The following is a 22,322-nucleotide window of genomic DNA, read 5'->3' on the forward strand; positions in this document are numbered from 1 at the left end:
TTGATTTAGGTTTTATCTGAATGATCCATGCTTTTGGGCGCCTTATGTCAACTCAAATTTACAAAACGCTAACTTCTGCCAATACGAATAATGTAGAAAAATGACGCTTAATTGTACAAATATATTGGCCGTGATTGCAGTCAATGAAGCGTCCAGCGTAACTTTCTCCTCATTGTGGCATGATTTTCATAATGTTCTTGTACTCACCGGTGATGAGCACAGAGCATTGTTTAAGATTTCGACAACTTTCTGTCTGCTGCTTTCGCGAAGCGATCCTATCCATTTAATGCATTCTAGCCAATCTCTCAAAATAGTTTACATAGTTTTATGTCTTTTCTGCTTGAACAATGTTGAATGTACGCAGCATACAAGAACGCCAATTTTGGTGTCCATAAAATACCGTCAGCACTGACACGTAGTTCGGTCACCACTTCTCCCCATTTCTCCTCCGAATCAGCCGGCATAAATCCTTCCCTGGAGTAGAAACATGACTTACGTATTCTAAATCCAGTGGTACTCACGTTTTCAGAACATTTAAAATTTCTTGCATTTCATAGCTCATCATTCTGATCGCCTGTCTCGTCTTCATAACCGGCACCACATCAATTTTGGAAGGGTTTTCCTTTAGCTCTAATCGCATCAAGCCTTCGATCACCTGAACTTTGGCAAAAAGAGGGTGTTTAACGAAAGCCTTTGGCAATAAAAAAAAACCACTACAAACCTGATTAAACACCGTTACTTCTTTGCGGGCAGTTTTGTAAGCAGCTTCGCTAAATAAATCGGGCGATATCTTCGTTTCCGTCATCAGATAGTTGAGATAGTGGAATATAGCTAGTCGAATCCTTGCTCGTAGTAACTGAAATCGTTGATTGTCGAGACTCTGTAAGCGTTTGAAAGGTTCCTTCACGTACTGGTGTAATTTGTGGGGGGATTAACATCCTGAACAGGAATGTGCGCTTTTCTCCTGATGTAGAGCAATCAGTGGTCACTGGCCTACCTGCTTGCTCCGTGCCGTAGATTTTGCCATTGATCTTCTCTGGTGCAGCACAACAAAAAAGTTAACTGCCTAGTGGAAGTCGCTGCACTGTTGCAGCTACAGGCTCGCCCAATCGATTAGCGGCCCTCCGATCAACTTACTACTCACTGTAGCTGCAGAATTTTTGTCGTTTTACATATTAATAGAAAATTTTCCTCAGCCATTTTTCAATTCAAATAACAATGAAGAGTGATTTTACACCGCGCTACATTGTTCAAAATGGTTTGTGCGAATGCACAAACCATTTTGAACAATGTTCTCCATACAATCATCAAGTCTCACCCCGAAGAAGAAATACATAGTCTAAAAAAGTGGTTAAAGTGTTTGGCGTTAATCAATCTGCTCGGGATGTGTCACTGCATTCACTTAAAGGCATCACTCCATGAATCTGAGGTGGTACGGATTTGCGGTGGAGTATTCGTATACGGGTTCGTAGATTATGGGGAGGAGGGTGATTCCGTCCATTTCTTCCTAATCGCCGTAAAAAACGGCACGGAAGATACGACTTCGGGCGTTCCGGCGCGCTATTTTCTACAAGAGGTTCAACTGGAGCGCGCCAGCCTTGTGCGCCGCATCTTCCGGGCCGTTTTTTACGGCAGTTAGGATCCCCCTCTTCATAATCTACTATCCCGTACACGAATACTCCACTTGAAATCCGTACCACCTTCGTGGGGTGCCTTTAAATTCAGAATCGTTTGAGGTTTACGAACGCGTAACTAATTTGTACAATGACTAGCGGGAGACTGCATGTATGTTGTATGACTAGCAATGTAACAAGCCAGTGTTTTTGTCCTCCCAGACAAGCCTGGCACCAATTTATCGACGCCATAGAGATGAAAGGGTTGGTTAGCACTGGGGAGGAGTCGAAACTCTGATCGATCGTGTGGCTGCAGCGAACCTCTTTTCGATTGTGCTACACCACTACTTTTTGAATGTTAGAGTTCTGAATTGTTTCGTTTGCGCTTTCTAACACCGTGAAAAAAATGCATATAATGCACCCCTAGTACTTGTCCCTTCTCTTATTCTCTGCAATCTCCAGGCAAGATAATTTAGTGTGTGTAAAAACCCTTTATCCGCGATAAGATTTGGCGAGAAGTTAGAGAACAAACGCCCCAGATGTACTACACGAATATCAGATTAGATTTAGACTTAGGCTTTAGACTGGTTTTAGAAAGGTACGCACAAACAAAGCAATACAGAAGTTATAAAATTGAAAACGTAAGGAGCAATCCTAGTGAAGTGGAAAAAGCATACCATCATCTCTATACAGTGCTCCCTAAGAACCACAACAAAGAGTGGTGTCATTCTTGTTAACTTATACAAGGTTGCCAGTAACATCATCACAAATGCGGAATGCCGAAGGCATTGACATTGAACTGGAATTAAGCTTGAATAATAAAGTATCAAAGTAAATGCTCCTCAAATCAAAAATCAAACTAGTCATGCAAACTAAGTTGGATTTCTCTGATAGTGAGGTGTTTGCGGCATAATTAGAACTAGACAATCAGAACTCTCCACAATGCTTAACCAAATCGTAGTAGCATTAAGGTTACTCAGGATGCAAATCTGCGATGCACAGTTCAGTTCGTTCTCAGGAAGAGTCTGAGTGAGAAAGAGTACAACTCAAACGACTTTATTGGAATGCTGAGTTCCCTCTTGGGAGCAATAATTGTGAAGATTTGTGGCTTACACGTCACGAAGGGAATCAGTGATCTGTGTAGGTTAGTGAATACTCCTCGTTAAAGCTATGCAGCCCACACCAAAAGAGCTTTGCCCGCGAAAAACCACAGATCCAAATCTATGTAGCAGTCTGCACACTGATTCCTCCTATGCATATGACAGACAATGCCATATCTTGTGAGATTTGATTAAAGGCGTCACCCCACGAGTCCGAGGTGGTACGGATTTCAGGTGGAGTATTCGTGTACAGGATGGTAGATTATGGAGAGGGGGATCCTAACTGCCGTAAAAAACGGCCCGGAAGATGCGGAGCACAAGGCTGGCGCGCTCCAGTTGAACCCCTTGTAGAAAATAGCGCGCCGGAACGCCCGAAGCCGTATCTTCGGGGTCGTTTCTTTACGGCAATTAGGAGGAAATAGACGGAATCACCCCCCTCTCCTTAATCTACGATCATGTATACGAATACTCCACCTGAAATCCGTACCACCTCAGATTCGTGGGTGATGCCTTTAAACCTGACATTTTGTTTTGTGTACCTACATGATCGTTCGCGGGTGCGAACGTGAAGTTAGAGAGTCAGAAAAAAAGAACACGTGATTTGGTTTAGGAGACCTGAAATGGATCTTTTTTTCTTGTTGTTACACTGATTTTCCTGGGAAGTTTTCCTTCTGAACATTAATGAACAGAAGACCATTGTATCTATTAAAGTGTCTACAGTATTATCGTGATTGATTCAGTAATTTAAACCACCGTCTACACTAGACAAAAGTACGCCTTCGAGATAAGAAGAAAAGCAACATTTTGACGGGAAAAAAGTGTTTGAAGATTTGCCGCTGCAATGTAATGGCACATCGAGGAGAACGTAAAGTAGTGAGGTAGACTACAATTTGTTTGTCGTAGAGCTTCGAGCTACAGTAGGTTCAAAAAGACGTGAAGCACGTACGAAATTGCGTACCCAGATTCTCTCGGTGCGCTTCAGCGGAGCGTAGCGGATAGGTGCGTGGTGAAATCTTTGTTGGCACCACCCATTGCTACAGTTTGCGACGGTCCCACCTCGCTTCCTAATGCTGCCTCCACTGCGCCGTTTCGAGCGCGTACGCAAGTGCACCGCAACTACACTCGCGATTCACGTCGTTTTGACCCGGCTATATATAACGCGTTCCGAAGCTTCTCAGCGCACACATAATTGGTATACCGTATCAGACACCGAAAGCTTCAGGAATGAACTTTAGGTTCTTATCCGAATACAGTTCAAATCTATCTGCTGCCAGAAACCTGTGCAGTTTAAGAGGTTTCACGGATACACAGCCAGAAAAAAGTTGCAAAAACAGTGCAGAGAGGGAGCATGATAACTGCGGAATGAGAAACGACCATCGGGTGGGGATGATTCGAAAGGGTGTTACAGTGGATCTCAGACTACCAAAGAGAAAAAAATGTGTTTCGCAGCATGATTTAGCAACTCAGAAATCAGTTTGACGTGACATAAGAACTTAGATGCGAAGGTGTTGCGAAGGTCACAATTTAAAACGTTACCACCTTAACAATGAGAGTAATGAAGAGATTTCAGTTCAATTTATGAGTACTACTCAAAGTTAAGACAATAGCTTATTGTTTTCCTTGAAAAAGGATTTCTGTCGTTTATAATATTCACGATGTATAGAAAAAAATCACCACTGTGAAAGTCCTTTCCTGTAATACAATATCCTTCATGCAGTATTATAATGCTTAAGATAAATGACGTAGTATTCAAGACGCATAGAAAGATATTAGGCACAAACTCCTTCGATGTGAGACGATCAATAAAGGTTCTGTGAGGTCGTTTACCTCCGCTTAACTGAAAGGTCAAACCTCACTACTGTTCATTCAATCACAGAGCGAATTGTTGCAAGAAAAACCTTAAATTCGTCGTATTTTTGACGCCATCTAACGTCATCTTTGTGGAAAACATAAATAGTTTGTAACACATTCATAATCCATGTGACAGAGCAAAGCATGTATATTACGGCTCTTGTGACATCGCTAACCTGAAATACTGCGTAATCGTGATCTAAACTTGATCCAATACATTTGTAAATATTTATATCATGCTATTGTGAGCTTAGCCTAGGTGTCTGTGTGTGGTCACGAAAATACTTGATGCAAAAATCGTGCACAACTTCCGCCTTGTTCATTGTCGTGGAGCAGAATACTCTGCGTGAGTTGCTGTACCGGTGCCAAAAAATCAGAAAGATAGGGAGCGACGGGTTTCTTCGGAATAAGATTGGTGCACTTGCACCAAAACCCAGGTGAAGCCGGTTTTAAGAAATTCGGAAAGCCCGAGTCAGTAGTGGCCAATAACATTAACTACTTGTTCGTTTAAGTAAGCAAAAATCTTGCTCTTCTCAACTATCAATCTTTTCAACTTACTTCGTCGTAGTTCACGTAGGCAAGAAGAATAGTATAGATGCACATAAGTCCTGTGTGGAAAATCCACCATCTGTTTGAACGAGTGTTAGAAAATAATATAAAGTAACACGCGTGTAGTGAGGAAACGATGTTGATCTATTATGAAGTATTAGACTATGGAACGTGCTAACCTTTCAAAAGTTCTTCTGGTGACGTATGTAACAACGTTCGATTTCTCTATTGACAACAAGGGATGATCTCCAATCTCAGCGAATTTGTTCAGCCACGTATCATGACAAATCCAGTTCTTAAAAAGTGGTTTATGAGTGTTTCTCAACCCCTCATTCTAAAAAAGTATCCGTTAGAAGCCCGTATGCATCACCCTTATGCACGTGCCGTATCTACGAGTGAGCGGTAGGAAATCACTAAGCTCTCCTTACCAGACTATCCAAGTAAAACCAATGAATAAGCTGCCGAAGATAATACCAAAGCATGTGCATGAGCACGTCCTAGCGTAATTTAAAGAAAAAGCGCCTATTCCCACGCCGTTTTTCAGGACGATTGGGGGAAATTGAGCGGAGCAACACTCATTCTCTCGTCATCTACACTCCGAGCTCTTTATACGTTTACCCATGGAGACTTCAACATTGTCCGTTCCGTGATACGCTGCCTTTAAAAGACGTCTTTGCGATGTTTCAATGTCCAATATCCCAGCTGATACTAAGCGTTTACTTTATTGCTTGCCACTTACCGTGTCCACACACTATTTCTCTCAAATCCTTTTGTTAGATAAAGTTATATTTTTGACTAATTCCATTCATTCGGTCTTAATTCTTTCGCTAATTGATTGATTGATTGATTGATTAACGTCTTATAAAACCTACAGTTGCAACTTTTGTCTGAAGCTGGCTTTGATGTCAACAAAAGATGCTAAACATTTTTAAAACACAAGTGATCCTTTTCGTGCGTAATAAAATGCATCTCCGCTTCAAATTTCGTATCTTGCTCGATGATAGATAATTTCGTCCTTTCACATTTCACTCTCTTTTTTAACTTTTTTTTTATTACTGACGTCTTTGCGATGTTATTATTATTTATTACTCAATTGAATGAAGTAGGAACAAGGTCTTAGTGTTTACGAATGAGGCCAAATCGAAGCTCTTAAACGAATTGGATCGAGCAACGTCGAGAGTGAAGGTGGAGATAGGTGTATAGGTTGAATCAAAATTCAAAGTGAGTGAGTGAGTGAGTGAGTGAGTGTGTGTGTGTATGTGTGTGTGTGTATGTGTGTGTGTGCGCGTGCGTGCGTGCGTGCGTGCGTGCGTATGTGTGTGTGTGTGTGTGTGGTGTGTGTGGTGTGTGTGGTGTGTGTGTGGTGTGTGTGGTGTGTGTGGTGTGTGTGGTGTGTGTGGTGTGTGTGGTGTGTGTGTGTGTGTGAGAGAGACAAACGAAATGCGACGGGTTCACGGCGTGGAGTTGGTGCGCCGACGCCAGATCTCTGTAGAATGGGGTGCAACGGGTCCAGGGCGTCAGATTGGTGCGCAACAACTTCTGCGTGTCGCAAAAGGTAAATGAGACGTTGCAACCGTTTAATAGCCCTAACCACAGCACGCTTTTCATCTCATCTCTTTTGCTCCTCCACGGGTCTATTTTCTTGCACCTTTGCCTCAACATGGTAACCTGCCTTCTTCAGAAAGTGGAAACATGAACGAAACCAACTGCTTAAATAGTGCCCAATAGTTTACATAATGTGACGTGGAACGTTATCGTTATCAGTACGATGATGTTGTTCACGTCATTTTATGTTGAAACATCGTTTTGGAAAACTGTTGGGGAAAATAGGAAGCAAACCCATACTTCGAGTAATATTTTCAAATTGTGTCTGTATTATGTTGGTATCGAAGGAGTATTTAAAGCTGGCGTTTGAATGATATTCAAATGTGGAAGTGACGCGTTTAGAAGCAAAAGTGTGAAATCTTTCGCCTTTATTTATAATTTAAAAGAATGAAGAAAGATTGTTAGAGGTACACAAATCCAATTTCACAAAAAAGGGCACTAATACTGATTTTCGTTGATTAGTGAAGGGGAGCCAAGCGAACGATACAGAAAGTCTGAAGTCCACCTTTGGCCGGACGTTCAGACTGGTAGCTGACAATTTTAGACAATGAGCAAGGTAAGTTATATTCCCCTCAGAAACAACCCTTCTCCTTCTCCCAACCCAGCTTCTTGTATTCCTCTTAGTGCATTCCCTCTTGTAGCAATCAAAAATTTAAAAAAAATTAACAAATCAATAAATAAATAAAAATAGAAATAAAATGACATAAGGAGCAATACTCAAAATACAGGCGAGTAAAAATAACTTTATAGCACTTACGGGCGATTTACTGAAGATCTTAGCGATGACCACTGCCTCTGATTGGAAATGAGTTCGGAACTTGTGCAGATTTTAGTAGTTTCAACTAAATATTTGTAACGTGAAGCAGAAGAAACCTAGTTTATATCTTGGAGCAGAAGAAACCGAGCAAAGTAGTTAAGTGTGTATTTTATGGAGGAATATTATATTGCATAACATTTGAACTAAAGTTATTAAAGGGATTCAAGTTGTTATGAAAGTTTGATGAGGAAGAATAAGGAATTTTAACAGACTTTTCAATTTCTTCTCATCCCGACTACATTGTAGCAGTGCGATTGGAAAATCGATTGAAAGCCAATGCTAGTTGAGAAAAATCCAGAAATAGGAGAAATTTTTTGCAGTACCATTTCCACAACTAGGTTTCAAAAAACTAGGGAAATTAGATACACGAAGCTTCCCGGAAGTATAGACATGATCTGTCCTCATATCCCCACAGTATTGACCTGCATGAAATTTCCTGCGTCCATATTTATTCAGCAACTCGTGAAGCCTACCTCGCACAATCAGACACCTGATTTTTGGAGTTCAAGATCTTATTTTTTAGCGAAGAAAGTGAGAGTGATAATAAAAAAATTTATCATTGTTAGATGAGAAGTATATGCACTTCACTCTTTTACACCACAAAGCAGCTCTCACTTTTGTTATGGATTGGTACCGCTTCGATAAAACTGCAGCTGATAAAAAAAAACATACATATATACATATATACCACCCGCTGGACCCGTATCACCTTTTTTACCGCTTTCCGACGTCGGCGCACCAATACGATGCCCGTTGCACACCATTTTATAACTTTGTGATGCTGACGCATCAAGTCGACTCGGGGGGATCCGCTTCATCCCATTTTATCGTTCTGCGCCGCGAGCATAGAAAACAAAACCATTGAACCTGTCTCCGTTATAGCCGTTACTATATGGGATGATGATGATGATTGCGCACAAACCTACAGTACTCGGAAATGATACTTTCGATGGTAGGCGAAATTTCTAAAAGTACAAAACGTTTTGAGTAGTTACGTGATCAGTTTTGTTTCTCCACTTTATCACCTTAGCCACTTTCATCACGTTATTTATAACAGATCAATTTTGTTCAAGTATTCAGTGGTTTCTTTTGACATTAACAGTTAACTGTACTGAATATGATATTGCTCGGTTTGAGCCAGCAAAGCGAACCCGACGTCATCAGATATAATTTTGAGAAGCTGGAGCAATCTAACTCATCATCAAGATTTGCTCAATGGTTCCCAGAAGTATGAGAAAGAAAATCTTTTTATCAGTTTGTGAGATGTGTGAAATTGTGATGATTTCACCTTTCCTGAAATATTCTCGCTGGACAAGGTCCGAATCTTCCTAATTCATTTATTCCAATGCTACTCGATTTTATTTCAAAGACAAACGTCGAGTGGGACCCCTTACGACCCCTTCTTCGTCCCATTCCCCTCTTACGACTTCATTGTTAGAGAGATTCCAGCGCACGCTTGACTTTGGAAACGAATGAGTGTGAACATAAAGGTGATGTGGATTTGTAACGATCTGAGGAAATCGGAGGAAGGAAGACAACAATAGTTATTTTATCCCATTATTAGGAAGAAATGGACGCCGTAAAGAAACGGCTCGGAAGATACGGCTTCGAGCGCTCCGGTGCGCTATTTTGTACGAGTTCGATTTGAGCGCGCCAACGTTGTGCACGCGCCGCATCTTTCGGACCATTTTTTTACGACAATTGGGAAGAAATGGAAGGAATCACCCCCTCTCCATAGTCTACCATCCCGTATACGAATACTCCACCTGAAATCCGTACCACCTCAGATTCGTGGAGTGATGCCTTTAAGTGACATTTTGTCACTATTCTTTCAAATTCCCAACATGCTTGCTTAACTTTAATGCAAGACAACACACCTAGCCCATACTTCAATTTTCTTTGGAGGGACCGGAAAAATTTCTCACTATTCACTATTCAGGGGCGGGTGTAGTGTAGCGGTTAGAGGTTCCGCTTCCTGCACAATCGATCGGAGGTTCGAATCCGCCCTAGTGCTCACCAAGCCTTTCATCCCTTCGGGGTCGATAAATTGGTACCAGACTTGTCTGGGAGGATAAAAACACTGACTTGACACATCGGCTAGCCACCGCAAGTCATTGTATAGGCCAGATACACGTTTGTAAACCTCAAACGATTCTGAATTGAAGTGAACGTGGGGGTGCATCCCAAGCGGATTGATTAACTACAGAAACTTTAAACTTTAAACTTTATTCACTATTCAATGTTTTCGGGGCGGATGTAGTGTAGCGGTTAGCGGTTCCGCTTCCTGCACGATCGATCGGAGGTTCGAATCTTCCCTAGTGCTCACCAAACCTTTAATCCCTCCGGGGTCGTTAACTTGGTACCAGACTTGTCTGGGAGGATAAAAACACTGACTTGACACATCGGCAAGCCACCGCAAGTCATTGTATAGGCCAGATACACGTTCGTAAACCTCAAACGATTCTGAATTGAAGTGAACGTGGGGGCGCATCCTAAGCGGATTGATTAACGCCAGAAACTTTACACACTTTATCACTGCTTTCGTGTTCAAAATTGATGACAACACCTTGATTTCAATTCAAGTTTTCTGAACCGTTTTGCCGTTCAGTTTGGCTCGTTCAAAGGCATTGAGTTCGTTTTTTTCACAGACATCAGGTAATAGGTTTCACTCCGTTTTTTCTCGCAGGAAAGTGGAAATCAAAAGTTGTAATCCTATCTTTTCTAAAACTCTGAATTAGACGGCAAACGACCTAGCATCTATCAGCGAACAAAATCACGCGCTGCCGAGTTCTGCGAGGGTGAATCTATCTTTCTGGTACGCACTGTGCCATATACGTTTTCGCGGACATGGAGACGGGAAGATGAGAAACATAGTTGTAATACAAACACGCACATAATCAATCGATGAATGCTTTTGATTCTGCAATTAGCCAATTTTGTTGGGAAGTGCATGATAGGGTTGAAGAACGAAGTGCTTGTGAGCTTGCAGAATGCTAAACGTTTACCCACACAGCGCTTATTTTTTCTACAAATGGAAGGAGAACGGAAAGAAACGGAAGTAAAAGCCAAGGTGTCACTATCACAGTTATTTCCAGTCAGTTATTCAGCACCTCTTGCGTAAAAATACTTGGATGCAAACTTACAAATAGAAACTCTGATAATTTGCACATCATTCTGTCAAAGCAATTAAGTTCGATGATTCCCAAATGGTGTTCGATATCATCTGCGGTTATTCTGCCTTCATCGATACCGTGTTCCAGAATGGTAATAATGACGTGTGCTGTACTTCCAGATAGAGCACCACGAGCCCAAGCGTCGTGCACCTGTATAAAAACTGTGATGAGTGTTTCTCTCTTTAAGTAGCTCTAGTAGTTGTTGCTTTGTCGCAAATTTGTGGAGACACAAGTTCTTGAATAGATGTGATAGCATCTTTCAGTTTTTTCCTTTGAAAATGCTTAAATTTCTCAACACTTTCGTTCTTTAGGTTTGTTGGTTCTATTTGATAAGAATTCGTGGTTTTTCTTCGTGAGATGGAAATCATTACGGATAGGTTCTACTCAGACCTTTTGAGTTCGTCAACTCCTGCGTCAACCTCGATCATTTTCACTGTTGACGTCCAACCACCGATCCTCTTACGGAATTGCGTGTTGCGATCAAGAAATCATGAAATCTACCAGAGCCCTCGGACTTGATTTTACATCAGCAGACTTTCTTTCTAGTGGTGATCCACTTCATGTAATTTAGGCGATGCACATGACCTATTCAGAAAGAAAGGGTCCCAGATCAGTGCAAGCGAACCGTTTTTATCCATAAGAAAGGTGAAAGAGGACGGACTTTTAAAACTATCGTCCGGTGCTTGTTGAACTTATACAAAGTGTTCACCAATATCATCCTCATGCGCACATCTGGAGTTCCGGATTTCGCAAACTCGAAGCAGATTCAGAGCGAGAATGGGGAAAAGTGCAAAAACCAGTCGTTGCTGGTAGATATAATAGCGAGTCATTGTGTAATATTAAGATTAATTCTATAGCCATTTAGGTTTTATCATTAACAATGCTTAAAGACCGTGAACGATCTTTTTTTTGGAAATGTTAAAACGTGGTACTAACCCGAGCTAGCAAGATGCCGTAAAAGCCGACTCTGGCGTCAATTACATCCTTATTCAATTCCTGTTTGCAGTTTTCTTCATCGGAACGGTCACTTTGAACCAAGTCGTCTTGTTGTTGAATCTTATAAAGCGTATCTAAACTTCAATGACATCTGGTTATTAACGCAAGAAGCTACCATCATTTCGTCTTCCATTTCCGCTGCATGTTTGTCAAGGCATCCTCTAACTTGCGTTTCCACTACATGCCAATTTGCCCCAATGAGGTACAGTTTACGGTTGTGCTGCATTACATGTAGAGCTTCCCTGATCTGAATTATCTGAATGGATGTCATAAGCATTGTTCGTAGGAACAAGCACTATATACAAAAAGCTTCTAGTATAACCTTAACATTCAGGAACCGACACAAACGAACGCACGTATCCTTCACATATTTGGACCGTTTAGTAGTGCCTTCTTTTGTAGCCAAATTCGAAAATGTCATACCCTAAGAAGAATAGCTACTAAATTAAGTAGTAGTAAGTAGTATAAAGTATTTTTGCTTTGCAATTTTCCTTTTAGGCTACACAACCTCAGAAAACCGATCTAGCCGTACAGAATGATGTGCCTCTTTGTACTTCGGGATAAAAGTAAAAAATTAACTGGGAAACGGTGAGTAGCTTGCTTTAGAAGGGTCCACAATCTTCACTCTTATAATGCATATCATTCGAAACTAGGAAAGCTTGTGCGGAATTTAAAAGAGCTTGTCTTGTTTACAGCCAATAGCGAATGCGTCGCGAGGCATAGCTGTGAACAGGCTTTCTTCTCGAAAATCTATTAAAGTAGCCTTAGAAAATGTAAAAAGCGAGATTTTCTTTGTTAACGTTCCACCAATCTAGAAATGAACTTTGATGAGACCACTTCGGAAGAGAGAGTTTGCACAAGAGAGGGTTCTCCAAGCAACATGCCACATTTCTGTCACATTGTTCGGGAAGCATCCAAACGTGTAAGAACTAAAGGTCCGGAATTATAACTAGTTTAAAACTATATATTTACCTGGAAGACAAGACATATGAAAGTAGTAGAACATGTAAGCAGCAAGATTTTCTTTGTTAACGTTCCACCAATCTAGAAATGAATTGAGGCTACTTCAGATGCAGAAGTTGCTCTTGTACAAGTCTCTAGGAAAGATTTCTAAGAAACTCCATTGCAGAAATAAAAGGACAAGTTGTATCGTTTCTTACTCAAGTTATTAATTAGTTAGTTCTACTCAAGTTCCAGGTATACGCACAAGATGCAAATAATGAATGTTAAAGTATGTTTACTGATGATCGAGTATTCTCAACTAACCCTATGACGCAGTTCCATAGCCAGAATGAGACCCAGTGCTCCACGAAGGCCTGCGTAGGCAAGAATTATGAAATCCCTTCTTGGAGGTAGCGACCGCGAAGATAGCAAACCATGGTACTGCAACGAACTCCAAATTTGCAATTTTACCCATGTGTCAGTTCTTGAACCTTGTAGAACAAAAAAATCGATGCTATCCTAGCAACGAGAGGTATGGGCGCCAATAGCATTCCTTCTATCAGCGTTATAAGGTCTTCAATTTCGATCTCCAGGTAATCAGTGTCTCGAAGCTGTAAGATCGAGCAGTTTCGCTTCCAAATGATTCTAAAGAGCCCGAGGGATACCTGTCTGCCGGCGTTGTGTGTAAACATCTCGTTTCCAACACAAAACCCAGCAAAAATGAAAATGACATTGTTGGCCCAATACCCCATAGCAGCCCACAGCTCCAAAGCCATCTGTGATGTTTCTGGAGCAAACATTTCCCTAAAGTGAAAGAAAACACTTGCATGATTATTGAGACGTGTTTTGTCCGTTAAAATATCTCATAGTACCTATATGAGCTTAGCATAATTCCGAACACGACTAGACCGAGTGCAGGAGAACCTGAGCATTTTTCGCACAGATTGAACACACCGTATACAGACACCAAAATGAAAGCCTAAGTTCTGATGCTACTCCGCTGCAACATTTCGGATTTTCGAGGGAGTTATAAAGAACCTGTCTCTTCTTATTTTCTCGTAGCTTGGAGATGATCCATGCTACAATCTTTGCACCAATCACGCCAAAGAGTGGTGACGCGACTACGTTCATAAATAACGAAAAAAACTGTTGCGGTAGGTCGATTTTCTTCAGCACTCCTATCTCCACCTGCAAAAGCACACTTTGCAATTTTTCGGTTGTTCCACATACAGCAAGTGGAAAACATTGTTCTTTCTCTCCCAAAGTATTTCGACTTGTATCGCTCCAAAACTTTGGCACAAATCAATCTCCAACGATTCCATAGATTATTCTTGGACAACAATTCAAGAACAAATTTGCACCAACGAGGCTGCTGTCTACTACAAAGGATTGTAATCGATTACATTGCAATAGAGTTACTGAGTCTGACCATGAAAAACTTATACTACGAGACACAGGGTGCGCATACAGTTTTGATTGCCGTCTGCTGGTCGTAGCCCTACTTTCGCCAAACACAATCAGGTAACCACAAGGAACCCACGAGCTGTACAACCTGTATAGTTATCTGCCGCAAGACTCCCACACATTCCTAAAAGCTCCTGTCGTCCAGCGCATCCCCAAATTCCATAAACTGAATGGTCGACTGTTTGGGGAAGCATGGAATGTTTGGCAACAATCATTCGTTTCGTCACGCTGAATTGCCGAGCACTGTAGAGTGAACTCTAACAAACCGTCTAGTCTGGACTTCGAAGATATCTGTGTGCCGTTTGTTGCGCTACATGAAACACAAGTTAGAGACCGGCCTGTCATCAATATCGGAGACTACATTAACCACTGCGATGCCGATGAAAACAAAATAGGAGGGCGATGGCTGTGAGGAACGAATACAACAACATAGGGAGAAGAGAATTTTTGGCTCAGCGTTGTCTTGATGCTCCCTTCTTTGATTACAGGACCGCAGAGGAAGTAAATTCCGGATCCTAAGTGCTTATACATCTACGCAAACCACTGAGTACAACAATAAGGTCGCCTTCTATGACAAACGAAATGTGGTGTTTAAAATACATAGCAAGCAGGAGGTCATTGTCGGAAATGAAATAAATGCGAAGATGGGAGTTGAACAATATTACGATGTGCTAGGAAACGGTATTGTCCAGCGGAGCACACGTCGGGCAACGGTGACCGTCTTGTCGACTTATCTGAACAGACGGGGCTCATCATCGCTTTCACGTTTAAAAGAAATCATCGACGCCATCAGCTCTCGTAGCAGGAACCACTCGCCTAATGGCAGAAGAGCAGCGCATGCGGAAAATGAGGACTCTTAAACTTCAGCTTGACTACGTTCTAACGAGAAACATTCCTCAGTCAGATAGAGCTGGAGCTGTTTCAACTCTGGCCGCGGTACAGTTCTTCTCAGCTTTAAGATAAGAAACCAGAAGAGAAACCGAGAAGTTCCAACCGGAAATCGACGAGGCAGGTCTGAAAGATAAGGAATGCAGAACAAAATTTCGCCACCGTGAGTCCATTCGTGTTGGACGGACCAGGAAGAAGCTTAGCAATGCGAATTCCTTCACAAAGTGCATCCAGGACACTGCAAGAGAAATGCTCCCGGTTCTATTACCGCGGAAGAAGTTTGCCTTTGCATCTGCGGAAACAAAATCCGCGTACAACTCTGTAGGCGCCGCCCGCAGCATTAGTAATTTCAGCCAGGATAAGCGTCTGAGAAGGAAGTAGTGTCCTCGGCTGCAAAAAGACTGCGAAAACGATGTCAAGATCGAAGAAGTTTGAAAAGGTGTGGGAGGATAGGAACCAACGGAAAGCCTATGTTTTACTAAAACAGTACAGAGGCAAAATGAAATGTCCTCCAGTCCTCAACACTGCCATTGGAGCGGCTGTCGGTGATGTTGCCCTTCCAATTTGGAAGAATCACTCCAAAACCTTGCTGAATCGAAAAGCGCTGTCAGTTTCTGAACTCGAGCATGTTGATGGACATATGCGATTAACGAGGAACTACCGACGGAGTCGAAAGTTCTGGAGTGCACCCAGAAGATGAAAAATGGAAAATCTGGCGACGACGACGGGATCAGTGCAGAAATGCTGAAAAATCTTCCTCATGTCAACACTTCTGCGCGAATCCCGCTGTCGCCGCCAGATTTTCAATTTTTATAGCGAAGGTCATCAGTTTAATATGGATGGATAAAAAGATACCGATTCCTGTAGACGCGCCATCATAATCTCCTTCCACAAGAAGTTATACATCACCAACGAAACATACGAAAAGAGCTGTTAACATGCTGTTAAAATTTCTATCGTAGCTAGCTGTAGCCAACTGACTACGTCTACGCCCTGATAAGTACAACCAGATTGGGTCTTCTCGAAACGTAGAACAGGAATCAGGGTGGACGTGCAATCTATTCAGCTCGTGCATGAGTTCTGGTATCTGAGCTGCATGCTGAAGAACAACGCCAACTACGAGAAAGAAATTCAGCAAAGATGCACTAAGACCATCTCTGCATTCAACTCCTTGGCGATATGTCTGTGCTTGATCACCACCAACGAGGTCAAGCTGCAAGCACCTATCCGCGAATCGCCCTACGGTGACGTTCGAGTCGAAGTCTTAGGGAGCTCCGTTTACGATGATGGAGAGGCTTGATTGCAGAGGGAGCTGCCTCGACGGTTGTTTGGCTACTTTTGGCCTAGAGTGTCGCGATGAAGATCTTCACGCGGAAGTTGATTTCGCGCACCGGCGGATAACATGAGGATGGTATCAATAACTTGTAGCGCCATCAAGTGGCCTCAGAAGGTTGCCTTCGCTTCTTCGGACACATACTGAAGAGGCCAGCAGATCGCCTCTTTGAAGGAGTTGTGAGGTGTTCGCTGGAAAAGACCACCTGAAATCGGAAGTTCTGGACTAAGCTGATGAGAAAAGACCTAGAGACACTTGGCGCAGTTCAGGCAGGACTCAAGGTTTTGCAGGATAAGGATTAGCGAGGAAAGGATTGATTCTGTACACACAACAGCTGAAGAATGAGAAGGTTGGGCAGAGCTTTGCTTAATAGCGAGAGACCTCAACAATTAACCATGACTTTGGTAATGTAACAGTCACTGTTAAGCCTGTTAAATTTGTTACAATCATTGTCAAGCATTCTCAGTCATTGTTTGAGACTCAGAAAACGTAACACAGAGAGGAAAAATATCATTCACCTTGAAAATATCAAATAGAAAACGATAGGTAGTCAGGGCTAGTCCATCATTTAACAAAGATTCGCCTTCAATAAGAATCCTCAATCGATAAGGTGCGCCATACTGTTCCAAAATTGCAACAACTGCCACCGGGTCAGTCGCCACAATTATAGCAACAAACAAGAAGACCTTAGAGAACGTAAAACCTTTCTAAAATAAAGCGCTACACTTCCAGGGATGATAGTGACTCACTGCAGAAATGTTGAATTTTTGCGTTTGAATTACCATTGGTAGCATAAAAGCGGTTGCCACAAAGAGCGTTATGAAGTAAGCGACAACAGTCAGGCAGACAATAAGACGAAGTTTTGCGAAGAACATATGTGAGTTGATCTTGAACGATGATTCGAACAACAATGGCGGCAACATCACCTAAATAATTCAATTTAGGCTTCACCCACTTTAGGCCGAGACTTAATCTTAATAACGGACCATCATAAGCGTTTGTGGGTCCATAGTGGTCCATGAATACCTTTCAGTAAGATCTATAGCAATGTCCGCTGGGAGGAACTTGTTCATCATTATACTGCAAATTATTTTGAGAATTGAACCTGTTGAAAATGAACATGTATGAGTATTGCGCTTGCTAGAGCTTGACTGTAGAAATGCAGAGAAACTATTTATTAGAACCAAAGTTTCCTTTGACCTGACGTCGCCGTGCCTTTGTTTGTAGACTCTGTGCTATTTTATAATCGTTTCTCCTATCTGTTATCACAGCAGGACATGAAGAAATTCAAATCACTAGAAACCATTCCCTGTGACCTTCCAAAAAGCTTTCAGCAGTGAATGACGGCTTCTATGGAAAGGTGGCTATGAGTGTTTTCTTGGTACTCTGAGCAACAACGGGAAGCCTTAGTGCTTTGACTATAGTCTTCCTTCTTCTTCGACTGCTGCGCTCTATCTTCTTATTATTCTCTTCAAAGCCATGTCGACTGAGCCGAACTTTTCAGGAATGGATATAGTAATATATCCGACCATAAATCAATCGAACAATTACTGCCATCTCGTTAGAAAAAACACAGAACAACGAGTTCTCAGAAACCAATTATTTGACTTCCCCCTGATTTAGTTAACATTCGAAAGTGATCAATCCATGGCGGTTTGTGGCTTCTTTCGCGCACTGGTGATCATGAAGGGGAGTGGCGATGCAGAGCGATGGTAGAGTCTCTGGCAGATTTTTCCAAACTGAGAAGGATGTTGACTTTCTTAAATCGAATTACTGTTGAGATTCTCTACCGTCTTGGAAATTCTGTTTTATTCATCAAGACGCGTGTCGGTCAGGCTAATCCATATAGGTTGGCGATGACGTGTAATAAAGCTCGGCGTAGCAGGGTAGCCTTGTACGAAGAAAGATTTCCACTGCCTGTCCAGCAGAATTTTGTGTCAACCCATTGCTCTCGACTCGTTGTTTCAAACATCGAGGGATATGACCATCGGTGAAAAGTGAAATCTAACCTCTTGTGGAGTACCTCTTGGATTCTGGGTAAAAAAGACACTGGTTTCATAACCAAGTAAGACACAACTTCCGCTGAGGAGGCTGTCTTAGACTTTGTCCTCACAACTCGAAAACTGTGTTCTCGGACGTCAGCCTTCGTATATTTCTCAAAGTGTAGTGTTTCGCTACTAGCGTTATTGAACGGAGGCGCGATTCGCATCTCTTCTCTTGTAGCATGGAAATTTTAACGAGATTTCACTTGAACTCTTTCGTCCTTTGACTCATGATTCAAACTATCTTCTATTCCCAGTAGCACACATAACACCCTAACTTCAAGAGGAGTTACGGCCAGTGCAGTGTGAAACTGTTTTAACCGGTTTTATCCATGAGAAAGGTAACTAGTAGTTTCGAGCAACTGCCTGCTCTGACATGTTCGCTAAGCATTTTATACCAAATCATCATGGATGGTATCTGTGGCAGTTACACTGTAGCGGGCAAGATGAGGTTGCTGTGAAATCTTTCCTGAGTTATCAAAAAGTAACAGTGAACGCGAGCTCGATAGAACAGAAAGATGACATATTTCATAACGATTGCGTACTGCGAAGAATGAAGACTGCTAACTGAACGTTTCCAAATAATTTAGACTTCGTTGTACGTGTACCTGGGACGTTCTGTAAACATGGATTGATTAAGACCTCATCAACGTCACTTGAAACTTACAAAAATCGAGGATGATGACTGCGTGGGAGAGGAACGATTAGGAACGATGTTGAGGTACACACAATCGTAACACCAACCATTTAAATATCTAATTCAGGTAGTTGTAAACTCACCTTGTAAACAAAGCTATCAGGAACTGCAAAACGCTGTCAGGAATTCCAAGGAAGCTCATGCGTTTATTGACCTCATCAAGGATCAGCCCGACCATCAGCGCGAGCGCAGGAAAGACGAAAACGTCGAACTCGGACTCGTTCATCTATAGATTAGATCTCGGAAAAGACTTACGGCTGTACGGCTATTAATACAATTCCGACCTGCTAACTTCTTCGCTAGAGGAGGACAAATGAACTTCAAACAACTTTTGTTCAATTGTGGTATCATTTCCACCTTTTCATTACGTGTTGTTTTTCGTGTTTTTATTCGGTTACTACAGGAATAACCATGTGGATAAAACATGTGATCAAAGGTGACCTGAATGCAGCATACCACGAATCTAACGTGGTGAGGGAATCTGCGGGGAAAGCTAGAGATGGGGTCACAGCTTGCGGGTTAAGGGTGGTTCCGCTCAGCCCTCCCTAATTGTCCTAAAAAAACAGCGCGGGAACCGCTTCAGTTCCTATGAGGAATGTTAGAACGCTCCTCTATACACATTTTGGTTTTGAATACATTTTGGTCTTTCAGCAACCTTCCTTCGTCGCTTTCACTTGAATCAGCAGTCGAGGAGAACTCATTGGCTTTCAACCGCAGTGCAGGTGAATGCAGCGCTTGCGCAAGGAAGCGTTGCAGCTGAAATCGTTTTGAAAAACGGGGTCTTTGACGCCATTCTTTTGCAACGATTAGGGAGAAATGAGCGGAACTAACGTTTAGCGCACAATCCACCCACAGCATCACTTCTAGCGTTTCCAGCGATTTCCCTCATTACGTCAGATTCGCTGCCTTTGATGAGGCCAGTTTGTATGCGAATATTGACTTTATGCGTCACGGAAATGATTTCTATAGTCACGCCCGCGTTAGATTGAAATGCAAGCACCAGGAAGAAGTGGGATGGATTCCACTGCGTCAGAATAGTACAGCAGCGCAAAAAACAGTGAGCGGTTCCAACGGCGTGAAATTGGAGTATAGCGGTGCGCCGGTGCAAAGCAGAAAGGTCAAAAATTCTAACGAATAGTACATGTGACTGCTCTTGCAGCGCTCTCAATGAGATGATCCAGCTGAATAACCTTATGAATGTATTCACCGCACCAGTAGGGCACAAAGGGAGTTGCTGTGTTGTGTCTTCAAGTCTAGTGCCGCATCCTTCTTCTCTTTCATCCACGATGCGAGTGAAACACTGTGATGTTGATACTGGTGAAATTAGTAACCGAAAAGTGTTGTTTCTGGGATGCCCACAACGTCTGCCCCCTACGCAGAGTCACAAGTGCTGCTATATGATCTAAAACTTCCTATCACCCCTTCTTCTCTAATTGTCTCACGCTTGCTCTTGCTACACACTGTGACACACGCGAGATCCTTTAGCTATAGGCCAAACTATGCATGCACCAGCGAAAAAGAATGCGCGTTTTACTCCCCAGTTGACAGCCGACAAACAAATGGTGCATCAACCTCTTCTTGGCTATTCTGTACATTTTACCGCTTAATACTGAACGAAGGGCGTAGCTGCGTGAAATACTGAAGCCCATTTCATTGATTTCAATCACGCAAACAGTACGACATAATGACTACGGCCGGGCCTCACGAAGCAAGCCATTGAGGACCTGTCAAACCTACATTCCGCACACATAGAGCATTTCCTTGTTTCGAACTGCAAGGACGGGAGGAGCGAATCAGAAGTGCTGCAGAACATCGCTCGCACAAATTGATCACCGTTTAGAGTGTGGGAGTCGTACAAATTTGCGGCGTTTTTCTTGCGTTAGGTTTTGTCTTGACAGAATTTTCTTTCTAATTGCCTTTCTGGATGCTTGTGAGAAAAGGAAAGCAATCGGATGTTTGTATTCATTAAAAAGAAATGTTAAGAAGGCGCTCGATCCCTAAGGAAGGAGTTTGAACCCTTTATGGCGGTCTGTTATGAGTTACTGTTCGATTTCAAGCATATCAATTTTGATTCGGAAAAGGTTCGATTAGATTTCGGAAACGTACAATTCAATTTGAAAATGTTCACTTTGCCATGAATGCCGTGTGCAAAATCAGCAATTTAAAACGAAAACGGTACGGATTCGTGGAAAATGTGCGAATATGTGTCCTCAAATTTGTTCACACGAACCAGTTATTCGGTGGAAAATACGAGCATGTTCACTAGACTCTGGTTTGCCCTTAATGAGAGCGAACTCTGTGGAGATTATTGAGAGAGAGTGAGATAAACAAGGCACGATTTGTTTTGCCCTAGTGTTTTATTTTTACTGCATTTTATGATATCGTCACTGAGTGAAGACCATGACGGATGGCGAGGACAACTTAACAACTTACGCTCAAGGAAGAACTTTCTACTTGCCTCAATATTTGTTTTCTATTCATTTTTTAGCTTCATTGTTTATCCGTACCTACCTGCGACTAATGGTATGTGTTTCGTTTCTCATTTTCTCGTTTTCCATATTTTGAAGAGCTGAAAAGAACTGAATGCGGTATCAGACATTTGTAGACTTGTGATTTTATCTCAAAGGTTAAGACTGTAGCACTGGTTTGAAAAGGAAGCCACACCAAAGTTCTTCAAACTGCTTGAACGTTTTAGCCGTCCAGTATTTTTTATAAACCACACAAGCAGTAAATGTGCGAATTATTTCTGCATCTACTTTTTCCGTCATACAACCTTATTACCAAGTCAGTCGTCGAAAAAGTATTCTATTTGGTTCTACTAGAACTTATCTCAAAAGTAAGTTGGTAAAGAGCCTTATTTACTTTTTTCTTTTTCAAACTCAGGAAAATCTCCATAGAGTTTCTTTAAAGTAATAGACAAACGATGTACAAAAACGCATTTTCGAAAGGGTCAGAACCAAAAAATGCTATCTTGTGTTAGTCGCAGAGTTTATGAGTGCGTTAGTATTTTTGCATAATAATATTGCAATTTTTTGCATGAAACATACAAAAACACACGTGGATATTTCCAAGTGATCTATACTTCGTTCTTATTGAGCGAGAATATTTTTTGTCGGACCGAAGGTGATTGCGTCTGCTTCTGGAATGCTGATTTTATTTTATTAGGTGTTATCATAAAGAACAGATAGAGCTGTCGCTTTCTTATAAAGCAAATATTCGTGATATACCGGTATACAAACAATTACGACGTTT

General features: G+C 42.0%; 1 protein-coding gene across 4 annotated transcripts; it reads right to left on the reverse strand.

Annotated features, from left to right (window-relative positions):
* Positions 1-186: 186 nt before the first annotated feature.
* On the reverse strand, positions 187-19,296 carry RB195_014903 (uncharacterized protein; the record flags this gene model as incomplete). 4 transcript variants are annotated; one of them, XM_064205361.1, is made up of 23 exons in its annotated part: positions 187-304; positions 370-474; positions 522-655; positions 722-856; positions 2,291-2,412; positions 4,388-4,550; positions 4,612-4,740; positions 5,123-5,192; positions 5,293-5,408; positions 10,679-10,858; positions 11,645-11,764; positions 11,820-11,951; positions 12,027-12,128; positions 12,677-12,748; positions 12,971-13,087; positions 13,138-13,257; positions 13,312-13,450; positions 13,519-13,625; positions 13,685-13,834; positions 16,850-17,017; positions 17,081-17,257; positions 17,318-17,411; positions 19,154-19,212. In XM_064205361.1, the coding sequence occupies 23 exons, from the start codon at positions 19,210-19,212 to the stop codon at positions 187-189; spliced, it is 2,829 nt and encodes a 942-aa protein (XP_064061240.1). The 4 variants fall into 4 exon arrangements, with proteins under 4 accessions (XP_064061240.1, XP_064061241.1, XP_064061242.1 ...); XM_064205360.1 differs by having other exon boundaries at positions 11,820-11,960; XM_064205359.1 differs by lacking the exons at positions 187-304; positions 370-474 and having other exon boundaries at positions 518-655; positions 19,154-19,296.
* Between the last annotated feature and the right edge of the window lie 3,026 nt (positions 19,297-22,322).

This window comes from Necator americanus, chromosome V (genome assembly GCF_031761385.1).
Source record: "Necator americanus strain Aroian chromosome V, whole genome shotgun sequence".
Taxonomy (NCBI): domain Eukaryota; kingdom Metazoa; phylum Nematoda; class Chromadorea; order Rhabditida; family Ancylostomatidae; genus Necator; species Necator americanus.